This window comes from Malania oleifera, chromosome 1, assembly GCF_029873635.1.
Source record: "Malania oleifera isolate guangnan ecotype guangnan chromosome 1, ASM2987363v1, whole genome shotgun sequence".
Classification (NCBI taxonomy): Eukaryota; Viridiplantae; Streptophyta; class Magnoliopsida; order Santalales; family Ximeniaceae; genus Malania; species Malania oleifera.
Window position 1 is genome coordinate 80056448 of NC_080417.1, and position 12005 is coordinate 80068452.

At 37.6% G+C, this 12005-nt stretch overlaps 1 protein-coding gene across 3 annotated transcripts in view; it reads right to left on the reverse strand.

Annotated features, from left to right (window-relative positions):
- Window positions 1-698: 698 nt before the first annotated feature.
- Window positions 699-12005, reverse strand: part of LOC131155886 (KH domain-containing protein At4g18375-like) — a 69273-nt gene continuing 57966 nt past the window's right edge. For all 3 annotated transcript variants that reach the window (XM_058109345.1, XM_058109342.1, XM_058109336.1), the window contains one exon: window positions 699-1174. In XM_058109345.1, the coding sequence (XP_057965328.1) occupies window positions 842-1174 (333 nt within the window). In that variant the 3' untranslated portion in view covers window positions 699-841. The remainder of the gene's footprint in view (window positions 1175-12005) is intronic.

The following is a 12005-nucleotide window of genomic DNA, read 5'->3' on the forward strand; positions in this document are numbered from 1 at the left end:
TTTTCTTAAGTTATTTTATCACAATTAAATAAAAATATCATTTTATTAAGAAGAAAATTCATTTTCTCACATATACTAAATGGTTGACTAAGATGTATTTCATCAATAAATTTAAACCTTGTGAGTTTTTTGCTAGTTTTCACATGAAGTGGGGCACCATTTTTTTAAAAACTCGGGGGGTGATTTTACCTGAATAATATCTCAGCCTAAATGTTCTAGCAGGTCCTTTCCAGTTTGACTGGAATATTTAGATCCTTCCACAGTCCATTTACAACTTCAAATTTTACCTCACTTTTTCTCGGGCGAACAAAAAGCCCTATGTCTATTTTCTTAACCTGCAACTCATCCCAAGTCCATAACTGTAGCTCTACCAAAGAAAAGAGCTGAATTAAAATTTAGAAAGAACATAGAAATGCATTCTGCATATGTTTGTTAAACAGAGAAGGCAGGTCTACAGCTTTGCAAATAATCTTGCTGCATGCCTCCAGCCAATGTCCACATCTTAACCCATCATGAAGGGATTGAACTTAAGATATATTAAGTTCATCTCAGAAGGGTTTTAATGTGATCCCTCGAGAGGAACGAACGCATGAAAAAGGGTAAGCAAAAGCCAATATTTTCCACCAGAGAAAAGGAAAACGAATGAAATCTCCCTAAATAAATTTGGTTTACAGTTCTACAAGAGCACAACATGGAAATGTTTTCAATCATTAATTCATTAGAAAAGCTCAAAATGTAAATAGAAATTTCATCCACTTTGCACATTGTGCCTGCGTGTTGGTAGGCCAAGAACTCTGATAAAGTAAATGGCAAATTTATGGTACAAAATTCCCAATTTTAGTCAGTATCGGTATTGATAGGAGGCTTGCTGTGTGCTCATATCCTGATACGCACCTTGCGGAGGAGCATTCATGTCTGGGTAGGCACCTTGCTGAGTATTGAAGCTCGGATAAGCACCTTGTGGAGGAGCATTAATGCCCAGGTAGGCGCCCTGCTGAGAATTCATGTTTGGATAAGCACCTTGTTGGGTATTAACAGTTGATCCACCAGAAGAAATGAACGACTGAAGTATACTCTGAGCAGCATTCAAATGATCAGATGAACCACGGATCTCAACAACACACTCTGAGCCACCAGATTGAGGATCTTGGAGTTTCACCCTTGTTCCAGCCATCTGAGGTTCAGAGAAGGGTCAAGTCACTGAATCTGACAATATGCTTCGACTCATAAAACAGATCTGTGGTCATTCGATGTTCACAAGGACAAGAAACAATGTGCTTCTGTTTTGTTATATATATTTTATTCTTCTTGGGCATGGTGCAAGGAGGTGCAGAAAATCGATTGATAATGCCCTAATACTAATATGCTGCACACAGCAAAAATACACTTCGTTTCAAATGCTGATTTCCTCTGTAGGATTTCAAGCAAGCAGGGATAAAAACTCGTGGAGCAGGTGAAATATGGCTGACCACAACCAAAAAAACAAGAAATGTAAATTTTTGAATAATCAAAATATTTTTATCTGGCGTTTTTTTCTGTTTATATAGAGAAGCAGAATTACAATTTTTATTTTTGAGTTATCCTTATGTTTATTATGCAGTAGCTTTTAAGAGTCAATAATTATCCAACTACCCTAGGTGAGAAATCATAGCAGCTTTTCTGAAAGACTAGAAATACCCTACAGAACTCCCATTAATGAGAGAGATAGAAGCTTGACGAGGAAACATACTTCTTAACCCACTCCGCCAGTCACATCACAATACTCCAGAGCTTATTTTCTCCAAGAAGCCAAGGAGTGGCTCTGGCACTCTCTTAAATTTCTCTTTCCAATTATATTATTCATGCTATTCATTCTCCCTGCTTATAATGTTGGGATATTTGAAGCTTCATATTGGCGCCAAAATATCAGCTGGGGGCAAGGAGGCCTTTTCTAGCCAGAGACTCAAAATCATTCCAGCCAAAGGTTTTCTCCCTGATAAGAAAGGGGGAGGGGGGGGGAGGGGGGTGGGGGGGAAGTATTATATGATGGGAAAGATTCCAGAAAAATTACAAAATCCTTTCAAATCAAACACCTCCCCCATCAGCCTGCTTATTGAGAACAACCTGCTATAAGCATAAGCCATTCTATGGAAGAATTTAGTGTTCCAATCTCAATACAGAAGCCATACAGCCTTCTACCTTTGCCTCCCACCTCCTTAAAGCCACACACTATTTTTCTCCCCCCTTCTTTATCCAACACTCCAATAGCTTCCTTATCATCCAAACAGCTAACCCTGTTGACAAGCATCATCTTTTTCATTCTTACATCCCCACATTTTTTCTCATTACATCTACTAACTTCTTCAAAATTCTGTCAGTTTAGTTGCCACCACACAGCTTGCACGCCCTCCCCCCCACCCAAATATTACGTCAATTATCCTTCACCAGATCCTCAAAATATTTGGCCTTGAACCACATATTCTGAAACCTCAAGGGGTAGAGCCTATTTTACTCTAAAATAATAGATTATAGACTAAAGTTGGTCCAGGTATATCCTAGGAAAAATGCACCTCCCAATCAACAAAAATAACAATTTATCAACCATAGACAATGATATTATCTCCCTGAAAATTGGGTCAAGTAAAAGACAATCCAAAGACCAAGAGATCTGAGATAGCATTCACACTCAAGAACTCCCATAACAACCTCATGATAAGAATCTACAAACTCCTGGCACCAGGTCATGAGTTGTGGGAAAAAAACCAATTATGCTGATCTGTTTCACCATTTTCTCAGGCAGTGGAAAGAGAAAAAGGGGACCATTGATGGAGAGGAGATCCTGCAATTTAAAATTAAAGGAAAATGGATAAAGAGTTTACAGTTTATACATTCGGTATTCAGGAAACTACAATTTGGAAGTCCAGAACATTCTTGACTAGCTCTATATTTTGTCATATAAATGATTTTAGCTTATATATGGCAGCACCATAATGTGGCACAGCATCAAGGATCTGCAGCCATAGGAGAGATTAGAAGAAATTGAAGAAAGGAAGGAGAAGAGAGGAGAGAGAAGATAGAAGGGGGAATCACACATTCACCTTCAAATTCAAATTCAACAACCAACTTCTACATGGCTTTCACGCATTATTTATAATAATTCCAATAACACATGAAATTACACATACCCGTAACATTGCATGAAGCTACAAACATGCCCTAAAATACACAAAATTTACATACAAACCCCCAAAATACGTAATCCCACTAGAAGCAAACTAAACACACATAATAGACAACTACTAAACCAAGCACAATTGGGTTTAAGACCCAATAATCCATTGCCCTATTCTTCGATATAGGCCACCAAATTGGGTCAAAATGATGCATCAAATATCTGCTTCTTGTCCAACATCAATTCTCTCCTTCCAGAAAGAACTCGACTTCATTGAGTTAGCGAAAGTGTCAAGGAGTCCATCACCATGAATAGAATCATCTCGCTTCATAAGAAAGGAATTGAAAGTACGCTCAACTTGGTGAATGAAAGAGCTTGAGATAGCATCAACTTGTTCTTTTTGTCAATGGAGAGAGAATAAGATTTCTCGTATCCATCATGCTTAACCTTCCTATTAAATAATCATGGACGGCGCAAAAAGATATGACATATTTTGAGAGGAAGGATGTCACATTGCACTAAACCCACGATGGGACCAATCTTGAAAGCAAGTAAACAACGATCATGGACCTTCGAGTTGGTATTATTCATCCAAGAAATTTTGTATGGATTGAGATGAGGTTCAATTTCCAAAGTAAACTTTTTCATAACTTTTTCAAAAACTGCAATTGCACAGCTAACAGGATCAATAACCAAAGTACAAAGTTGCTTTTGACAAACAATCTAAGTTTGAAAGATGTTGGTCCACCTCCAATTTTCTTTTTCTACCTTGTGGGAAGAGAGCACATGTTGAAGCAATAAACAGATTTTCACATTACCATCATAATCAAAGTCACTTGGGATTTTGGATTTAGCTTCAACTACTTGAGTGCCATCATCATCATTATATTTTTCTGCAACAGCCATGAACCGGTTCAGACATTGTGCAGCTCAATGTCCAAAACCTTGGCATTTAAAGCATTGGAGTGATAGTTGACCCCTAGAAGTTGTTTTGGAATGTTTAGGAGTCTTCCAAGGGGTATTAATCTGAACTCCTTACCCAATTGCTCAATTATCCTCCACAATCTGAGTGGTAACCTATACTGCATCTCCAAATGTGAGGAAGGTCAGCATCAATCATTTCCTGCAACAAGCTATGATCACATCCTCTTTCTTTTCATTCTATATCAGCACGAGCAGCCAAATGATAGAACCAACTCTGTCACCGTCTTTTCTTCTTGTTACCAATCAAAGAGATGGAGATGAAAATGCTGCTGATAACTAGGAGGCACAAGCTTCTCCTACATGGCCCACTTCATCTCATCCCATGTAATCTTACCAAATCTCCTTCTTATAAAGATCTCTAGTTGTTTAATCCACCAAATTCAAGTAGTTCCCTTCAATTTTGATTTAGCTAAATACAACTTTCTAGCCTCGTTCATGTTATACCATTGGAAATAATACTCCAAAGAATACACTAAATGATCAAATTCATTAGGAGAACCATCACCATTAAAACTTAGATTTCTAGTTTAATTTTTCCCTTACTCAAATGATTATTTTGGCGTTCAAACAATTCCAAGGTATGAGGGATGGTAGCTATTCCACCATCTTCTTTTGTAGGAAAATCCATGGGCCTCATACCTAAGGCTGCAACTTCTAATGTATTCAAAGTATTGGTAATAGTCTCCAAGGCATTTTCCATGTGTTGTGCCCTACCATATAACAATTCCACCTTTGCAGACAATTCAATGTTGGTCATCATGATGCAATAATATATCACCAAGGATTCTTAAACAATTTTCTAATAATCCTCAATATATTATTGCAAAAACTACAAATCAGATTACTAATTTTCAAGAACTATTTTCAATTCACCTTTGATATTGAGTGCGAAATGAAACATATTCACATAGAAAATTCAAAACATGCAGCAATAGAACCTGATTTTTAGTACTGGCAGCAACAATTTTTCACTTTTTGTAGAAAATTGACACATTTGATTGCAAAATATCATATGCATAAGCAAAATATCTCGTTGCAGGTCAAAATATTTTCGACAAAACCCAAAAATAACATGGCTGGAGCAATTTCTTGTGAGACTAGAAATTAGAACATAGAAGCAAAGTTCCGCACACACCAGTGAGCCTCCGTCAGGGATCCTCCGATGATGATATTTCAGAAGGATTATCAAGGGGTGGGGATTACAAAGGTGGTGGTAGTGTGATAAGAAAAACACAAGAAGTTGTAAATTTCAAGGGGGTTTCGGCCGAAAATGTTTCAACCAGCGTGCGGAGCTTCACCAGTGAACTAAAAGTGATGAAATTTTTTAGAGAAAAGGGTTTTTTTTTTTTGGAGGGGGGGGAGACATAAGAAAGAAGATTTCAAAGGAAGGAAGAAGAAAGAACCAAGAAACCAAAAAGAACAGAGAGGGAGAGAGAGAGAGAGAGAGAGAGAGAGACAGAGAATTAGAGATGAACAAAGAAGAAGAGAAGGAGAAGAAAGAGGAAGACGAGAGGAGGAGGAAGAATGATTGGAAGGAAAAATGGGGGAATGAAAATGGAAGAATGGAGGTAGTGATTGGGCTCTAGTACCAAATGATGCAAGACAACATCAAGGATTTGCAGCCATAGTTGAGATTAAAAGAAACTGAATAGAGGAAGGAAGGGGTATAGAGAAATGAGGAGATATAAGAGGGAATTACACATTCCCTTTCAAATTCAACTTTTCAACATGGCTTTCACCCACTATTTTTAAGAAAGCAATAACACAAGAAATCACACATACCCCTAACATTACATGAAACTACAAACATACCCCTAAAATACACCAATATTACAAACAAGCCCCCCAATATACATAATCCTAGTACAAGCAAACGAAACAAACATAATAGACAACTAATTAACTAAGCACATGTGGGTTTAGGATCCAGCAATCAATTGACCCTATTCTTCAACATAGGTCCCTCAATTGGGTCAAAATGATCCATCCAATTTGTCCTACATCACACCACCTAGGTGCTCTTAAATAATACCTACACAGCCACACAGAGGCCTAATTCCAAAACAAATCCTGTTTTTTCTTTTTCAGTAGAAGAGTAAGCATCTTATGAAAGCCAACGGGGTAACAGACATCAAAAGCTTTATTACAGCTTAGTCTACTTTATAAAAATTAAATATCCTAATACTAAAGCAATTAGCTCTTACATCTAAGATGGCAGCTTGGATAGTACACGGGTTCAGCGCTGCTCCTTTTTACACCAGTTCATTTCTTCCCTTCCATGTTCAGACCTGCTGTGACATTGACAAAAGTGGTCGAGCAGGTGAATAAAAAGATGCCTGCAGGCTTGAAGATATGATCCATAGAGCTTGCAGCTGCTGTCAGCTGCTTTTCCCGTGAGATAGTGGATCAATAGCTTCCAGATGATTTTTGCCCAAGGGATAAGGATTTTGCCCACAAATTGATTCCCTTGCTGTTTGAGTAGAGTAGATTTCTGTGGGCAAGTGTACATGTGATTGAATCGTCTTTGTGAGATATTTTTGGTTCTTTCATTTTCTGAACATTAGTTGAAGTACCCCCATGGCAATACCCATCTGCCTTCACAAATCGTTTCTCCCACCTCAGCATAGGGGAGACCAAGCTCAATGCCAGTTGTCACAGATAACAAATTGTCTCCCCTACCAATAAGATGTTTAATACTGGGGTAAGCAAGCGGTTGAGGCATCAGGAATTTATTTTCAGGTCCAAGTACTTAATGGAAGCCGTACCACTCCAATCTGACAGTAATTTGAGTCCCAAGCTTCCTCCATATTTTGGCTTACAAACATCTTTCTGTTTAACCCTGCAGCCATTTGTGTTCCAGTCATTTCCTTACCATTGGAAGGATTTAAATCTCCTTTCCAGCTCTCTGATAACTGATTTAGGGAGGAATAAAGCTGTGGCTCAATACCCATGGATGCTCTGGAGAATTGTTTTGATCGGCTGAAGTATTTCAGCATAGCGTAGGTACTTGTGAATGCAAGAATAGATCCTTACTGAAATCTTTTCTGCCAATCGGTTACAATCCTGTTTCTTGATCTTCTTTGTGGCTAATGGTGCACCCAGGTATATAAGTGGCAGCTGCCCAAGGGGATCCCAAGAAGTCTCAAAATTTTATCTTTGTTCCATTATGTTAGCCGAGAGCAGAACAGTTCAGATTTCCAAGGATTTCACTTCAATCCTTCATTCCTCATTTCTTATGATATAAAATTTAAATGCTACAAAGGATGTAGCCACTAGCCAATCCTAATACCTGAATGTGTGTGTTTTCTTGCAAAGATTAGGACATCATCTGCAAACCACAGGTTGGTCAGCTTAATCTTACTGCATTTAGAGTAGTAGGTCAGCTTTCCTTGTGAGGCAGCAAGTTGGAGTAGTTTAGTTAGCACCTCCATTATTTATTTAATTAAAAAAAAGGGGGGGATATTGGGTCTCCTTGTCTAATGCCCTTTTGCCCTTTAAAGTTATCCCTCAGCAAAGCCATTTATAATCATTGAATAGCTGGGGGTTGTGATGCACTCTTTTACCCAGTTGATGAAGTTTATTTGGCTGTCAATGGTTTTCAAAAGCTGGATGATGGAGTCCCAGAACTGAATCAAAAGACTTCATCAAGTCTACCTTGAGGCTATTCTTGAAAACCTAGTGTTTAGATGATAGTTGTGTAGTAACTCTTCAGCTATTGTCATGGATTAATCTCTCTTTGATAAATGCTATCTGCTTAGGGCTGACAGAAGTGTCGAGACATTTCAACAGCCAGAATGGCACTATTTCCTTTTATGCCCCTGTACATAATATCATAGTATGCAATAGGCCTGAAGCCTGTGACAATACTAGGGTTTTTGTTTTTGGGATCAGGGCAAACAAAGTGGAGTCCACTCAACTTAACAAGGTAGAGTCGTGGAAAAAGGAAAGGATGGTTTTGGTGACATCATCCTCAACAATGTGCCAACAGGATTTGACGAATTTTTCATTATACCAATCTGGGCCAAGGGATGTAACATCTTAAAAGAATACTGCTGCTTTGATTTCATCTTTGTAAACCATTTTCCCAAGCATATGCTTATCTTCATGTTTCCAGGAGAAACTGAGTAATCTGTTTCGAAAAGTTGGGGAGCAGAGAATTATTTTATCGTTTCTATTGATAGTTGCTTGGAGTTCCTTCGACATTTCATCAAAAGTATCAATCTTCTGGCCTTCATAACTGATAAGAGAGCTTTAGGGCTTGTTTATTTTTGGAAAACAATTTTTATTTTCCATTTTAATTTTCCAAAGAATTAGAAAAACATTAGTTCATTTTTCAGTTTTAAAACACTTGTGTATAAAATAAATGGGCACTATTTTTGGCACTATTTTCTTCTCAAAATATTTTTATCTTCCATTTCTACTATTTTATATTACCAAAATGCCACCTTGTTTTCTAATTTTCTAAATTTATATAGAAAATTTGGAAAACAACTTTTTATTGTTTTCTAGATTTCTGACTTCTTATTTTGTGTATGGGAGAATGGAATTCGGATCTTGTACTTTGATTTGTGTTGATTAATTATTTTCTTCAAAATCCCACAAATCCAAATTCAGGCCTTAAAATCCATGATCGCAAATACTGCCTCATGTAATATTTAGGAAATTGACCAACGAAAAAAAAAAAAAGGTCTTTTTTGTAACTATTTTGAAATCTAGAAATAGAAAATGAAAAATAGTTTTGCACAACTGAACAAATTCTTTATTTTCTGCCATTTTAATTCCAGTCTTGGAAAACTAACCAATAAATTTAAATTTTTATAATTCTTTAGAAAACTAAAAAATGGAAAATGGTAAATGTTTTCCACAACTAGACGGGCCCTTAGCTTGCTTGCCTTTAGCTACCATTGGGAAAAGGTCCGTTATGATCCCCTAGTTGCAACCAATTCAGCCTAGACTTTTGTTTCAGCATATCCTCCTGTTTTCAGCTGTGACAAAGTTCTCTGAATATGAGTTCACATTTGCGATGTCAGGGCTTGATGATAGCATTCCACTTGCGCCTTGGAAATGCTTCTCTAGACAAGGAAACCTTCTCATCCAAATTTACGAAATGCTACAGGCGGAATTTCCTAAGTTTTTGCTAGAGTACTTTTTGGCATAAGGAGTACTTAGGAAAACCATTTATGGTGATGTTCCAGGCATCAGCAACAACCATGAAGAAAATCCTCATGCTGGCTCCAACAATTCAGGAATTTGTAAGTGGCTGTGGGAGTAAAGTTCAATATATATGACCTATGTTTAGTTTGGCACGGCAGTGACCTGAGAGAGGAGGAGGTTGAAACCCAATGGTCAAAATGGGAAATGGGAGAGAGGACACATGTGCTAGGCCTCTATCAAGTTCTCTAGCAAAGAAAACTTCTGTTCTTTTGTTAGAACAAGTTAACAATGGGACACAAAAAGGAACATCTTACAGCTCAGCAGAGTGTAAAAGTCCCTAAAGTTTCTTATCCCATGGAGGGTGCTGTCTGATAGGGAGTTATTGCTTTCAGAACATTCTTTGATTGTGCTGAAATCACCTAGGACAAACCAAGGTATGTTCATGATATGAGTTGCAAAATGAAAAACATCCTTCCAAGCTCCTTTCCTTTCACGAGTGGAATTGGTTAGATGAACAAATGGAAGCCACAAGCTTTACTTTCCAAGTAGACCAGGATGGTGAATTGGTGATGCAGTGAGGGTTCCTAGCTACTTCTGATAAAATGAAAACACTAGGATTAAGGCCAATCCATATTCTGGCAGTTTGGCTTCCTTTTCAATAGTTTTGTACACAGATCCAGCTTTTCTGAAGGGAGCTTGTGACTTCTGCAAAATTTTCGGCCTTTGTGGTTTCAAAAAATCCTTTTGAAGTTTTTTCACCTATACAAATCTACTGACTTCATTATACTTTAAGGAGTCTTAAAGGTTCGTTAAAGAGTGCTTATATTACAGCTGCAAATCAGATAAATCATTGGGCCAGGGTTTCCTGTTTCCCTCCAGGCTTTGCCTGATTTTTTTGGGAGGTAATCTATTCCTGTGTCTCTTAGCCTGATATCTAACCTTCTTTTTCATTTGGATTCCCTTTCATCTTTTCTTGTTGGTTTGTGCTAGTATTCTCATTGCGCAGAGACCATAGTGATCCTTCTTCTGATGATATTTCATCTTTTATGAGGAGCGTGGTCTTCTCATTATTAGTTAAAGAGCCTTATGTTTGTATTCCACTTGTATGTCTGAAAGAATGTAAAGGAGTTTGACTGCTGCAGAGGCTCCACAGGCCTTTGGAGCATGATCAGTAGCCAGGGTGTTTTTTTTTTTTTTTTTTAAGAGTTGTCATTTCACCTTTCTCAGTAATCTCGCAAAATTCAGTGGTGCTTCCATAACCTGTAACTCTCATTCAATTACTGCTTCAGTATCTTGTCTATTAATCCCATTCTTTTTTCCAGTGCAATGTTTTGTCTTTCAAGCGATGTCTTTTTTCCTGTGCAATATTTGAAGCTGTATCCAAAAACAGAGCAGTTTGTGCATTTGGTGGACTTCCAAGCATATACCAAATCAAGTGTGAGCATCTCTTCATTTTGTAAGTTAAGATCCACAAATTAGTGTAGGTCCATGCTCATATCAATTTCAATATAAACTCATGCAAAGGACAGATTCTTCATTTGCTTTGTGTGTGTATCAAGGGAGAGAGGATTCCCCACTACACGAGCAATAAAGCTCAATCCATCTAAGGACCAATATTTGAATGGTATATTAAAATATTAAATGAAATAAGGATTTTTTTTCAAGTTCAAGACTGGACTACTTGATAGAGGAATCCCATCGAGGGAGAAACAATGGGTTGCTTCTGAACCATGGGCCACTTTTATAGTATCCAGTTCTTGTCTTATTGGCTCTAGAACTAGAAAATGAATTCTCCAAAGGGAAGAGAGACAATTTAAGTTTTTCCTTTCTTCCAGATCTTGTGCACGGCATTTTTATATAAGTGAAAGGGGGAGGTTGCCTACAAATTGCTAATTATGGCTTTGCCCCATTTTTAAGTACTAAGTTTAAAGATAGTGTTTGGGGCATCTAAAATTATTTAGCTTCATCTTGAACTTCCAGCTCTGATTCGCAGGTGGATTTGGGGCCAAATAGATTCCACGAATCTATTTGCAGAGACAGGATTTTTTCTCAGGTTTGACTCTCATGTTTTCCTTTGTGATCAGAGATTTGTCATTGTTAGGGATAGCCATCAGCTCCTCCACCTCAATACCAATGTGTTGTTTGATTTCACTCAAGGAAGCCTCTTAGTTGGTTTCCATTTTAAGCAGATTCAAGGTTCACACAAAACTGAAGATTGGACTGCAGGAGGAATGGGCTCCAGTGCATGTCAGTTTAATGGTACTAACAAGCACCCAGTAAGTGTTCCTGCAGTCCAAAGTTACCCCTTCTATATAAATCCTGTACTTTTATGAAAGTTGAATTAAAACCCAAATTTTAATTGCTGCAATTTAAGGCCTGGAATATTATTAGTGTTGAATATGTAGAATCAATCTAATAGACGTTAAATCTTAGAAATTTTGGAAGTGACATTCACACAACCTAGTAAAAGCTCACTCTAGAGCTCACATGAATGAAAAAAATATGTAGTGTCAGCTTTTTTTTTCTCATTCCTTTTTTTTTTGTGTGGGTGGGGGTGATTGTTTATGAATGAAGTTTTTGGGCTGGAATTGAACAGAAATTTCAAAGGGCAAGCAGGTTATCGTTCAATGTCTTCAAGGTGTTAATAAAATCCATTGGCAACTTGTACGGAGAATTCAGGCGGACAGTTGAAAATTTTTAAGAATGGAACATTTAA